We start from the raw sequence: 2,318 nt of genomic DNA, 5'->3' as shown, positions 1-2,318 counted from the left end.
ACTGTTTGTACTCGTCCATCCAAACCTCTGCTGCACGCCGCGTGTTCCTATACACACACACACACACACACACACACACACACACACACACACACACACAGAGTAATGACAGTGCTGGTGGCATTCCTACAGGCTGCTACACACACAAACATCTCCATCAGGAATTCAACCCTCCTTTAGAGCGGCATGTGCGGAGGTGAAGACAAACGGGCGGATGAGAAAGGATTTGCAAACTCCAATGAAATCAAAGGTCATCTCACATTGGCAATTTAGTCAAAACCTTCATTACAATTCATCAATGCAATTAGCAATTCCTGACAATGTGAATTAAAAAGCCAATTGACATTTCGTTTTCAAACATCAACCTCACTTGATGATATTATATTCAAATCGTAATTGGTATTTGACCATTAAAATGTAACGGATAATGCAACTTGATTTGTCCTTTTTTAGACAGATAATTAAAGGGCCATTTTGAATTAGAATGCCACACAATGCCATTTTATTTTCAAATGCCATAATGCAAAAATCTCTAACAATTAAATAAAGTAAAAATGCAAAAGCCATTTGACAATTAATTTTCTAAATAAACTAAATTAATTGTTGACACATTTAATTTGATTTAATTTAAATTTAATTTTAACAATTTTAAGTATTCAGAGAAAGTCAGGATTTTGAGAAAAAGTCAGAATTTTTTGAAAAAGTAAGAATTTTTAGATTTTGAGAAAAAGCCAGAATTTTGAGAAAAAGTAAGAATTTATAGATTTTTGAGAAAAAGTCAGAATTTTGAGAAAAAGTAAGAATTTATAGATTTTGAGAAAAAGTCAGAATTTTGAGAAAAAGTAAGAATTTATAGATTTTTGAGAAAAAGTCAGAATTTTGAGGAAAAAGTAAGAATTTTTAGATTTTGGGAAAAGGTCAGTATTTAGTACACGACAGGATGTATGATTACCTAGAAGAACCGGTATTCCTCCATCTTGTGACTGTAACTCCCTCTCTTGTATATGAGCATGTGAAGGACACTGTTCAGGAACGAGTGACATTTTTCTAACACAACACAAACAGGAAGTCAGGTATCCTAACAGATGGGCCCACTCACTTGATGTAGGTGAGAGCGTTGCCTTCTGGGAAGTCGTACGGGTGCCTCTTCCTGAACACGTGGCCCACGCGGCTGCAGGGGAGGATCTCCAGGCTTCCTCCGCACATCCACACCCGGAAAGAGAGCTCTGCAGGCGGACAGAAGCAGAAGCAGGTCAGCTGGCTGAGTTCACCTGACACACTCTGTATGCAGCAGATGCAACACGCTGTAAATCCGCACAATGAAAGCTGTCGGAGTGGATCATTTAATGCTTGGCTGCCTTTGCAGATTCCAAGGACACGATTGTTATTTCAGAGAGCGGCAGCTGGCCCTCTGCAGCATCCAGAAGCTTCTGCAGTGCCAACACCACTAAAACTCTGACATGAAGACATTCAAATGGATAACTTTATAACTTTTATCTGATTCTTTTCAAGATGACTCGTGCTCGCATGACAGCCGTGTCATTGGAAACAGCAGCGCATTGACTTTTATTCATTCTTTTTGTTTTATACTGCTATGAAAAGATGTATTTAGATATGTATAGAAGTACAAATACATGTAGAAGTTCTCTGTTAAAAGTCAAAGTCTGGCGGGGAAAATGTTACCGTAGTAAAAGTATGTAAGAATGATAACAAATATACTCAAAGCGAGGAAAAAGCTTAACTCTTATACTATTATTATTATTTATCGTGTATTAATGTTAAAGTAGGATGGCACTGTTGAAGCTGTTTGAGGTGGAGATCATTTTGAATATTACAACTCCAACAAAGTCCTAAAAACAACGTTGTTCTAATAATAATGGATCTCACCAAAGTTCTCCCCCCCCCAGATGTCCATGTGAGTGTCGTACTGTCCCAGGTGGTTGAACCAGCTGCGGTCCATGACGAAGATCCCCCCGGCGATCACTGGGGTCCTGAGAGAGGAGAGGAGAGGAGTCATTACATACAGAGGAGAGGAGAGGAGAGGAGAGAGGAGAGAGGAGAGGAGTCATTACATACAGAGGAGAGGAGAGGAGAGGAGAGAGGAGAGGGGAGAGGGGTCATTACATCCAGAGGAGAGGAGAGGAGTCATTACATCCAGAGGTAGAGGAGAGGTGTTTAATTTATATTGTTTTATTTATTGTATAGGTCTTAATCTTTGTATTTCTGTTGTACCTATGTTCACTTTGTTTTATGGGGTTTTATATTTTATATTGTTGCATCGACTCAGTCGTCTCGTGTCTTATCTGTCAGAGAGAAAC

The 2,318-nt window shown here is 39.1% G+C and overlaps 1 protein-coding gene across 1 annotated transcript in view; it reads right to left on the bottom strand.

Annotated features, from left to right (window-relative positions):
* LOC104949373 (polypeptide N-acetylgalactosaminyltransferase 16-like) overlaps positions 1 to 2,032 on the bottom strand; it is a gene marked incomplete at its 3' end in the record, with an annotated part of 2,745 nt that extends 713 nt beyond the window's left edge. Inside the window, exons 1-2 of the mRNA XM_010775734.1 lie at positions 1,888 to 2,032; positions 1,100 to 1,226 (exon numbers count right to left, since the gene is read on the bottom strand). Coding sequence (XP_010774036.1) covers positions 1,100 to 1,226; positions 1,888 to 2,017 — 257 coding nt within the window. The remainder of the gene's footprint in view (positions 1 to 1,099; positions 1,227 to 1,887) is intronic.
* Positions 2,033 to 2,318: the final 286 nt, after the last annotated feature.

The sequence above is a fragment of the Notothenia coriiceps genome, unplaced genomic scaffold (genome assembly GCF_000735185.1).
Source record: "Notothenia coriiceps isolate Sejong01 unplaced genomic scaffold, NC01 NC01_scaffold00016000, whole genome shotgun sequence".
Lineage (NCBI taxonomy): Eukaryota > Metazoa > Chordata > Actinopteri > Perciformes > Nototheniidae > Notothenia > Notothenia coriiceps.
This window is presented reverse-complemented; position numbering and strand designations above follow the sequence as displayed.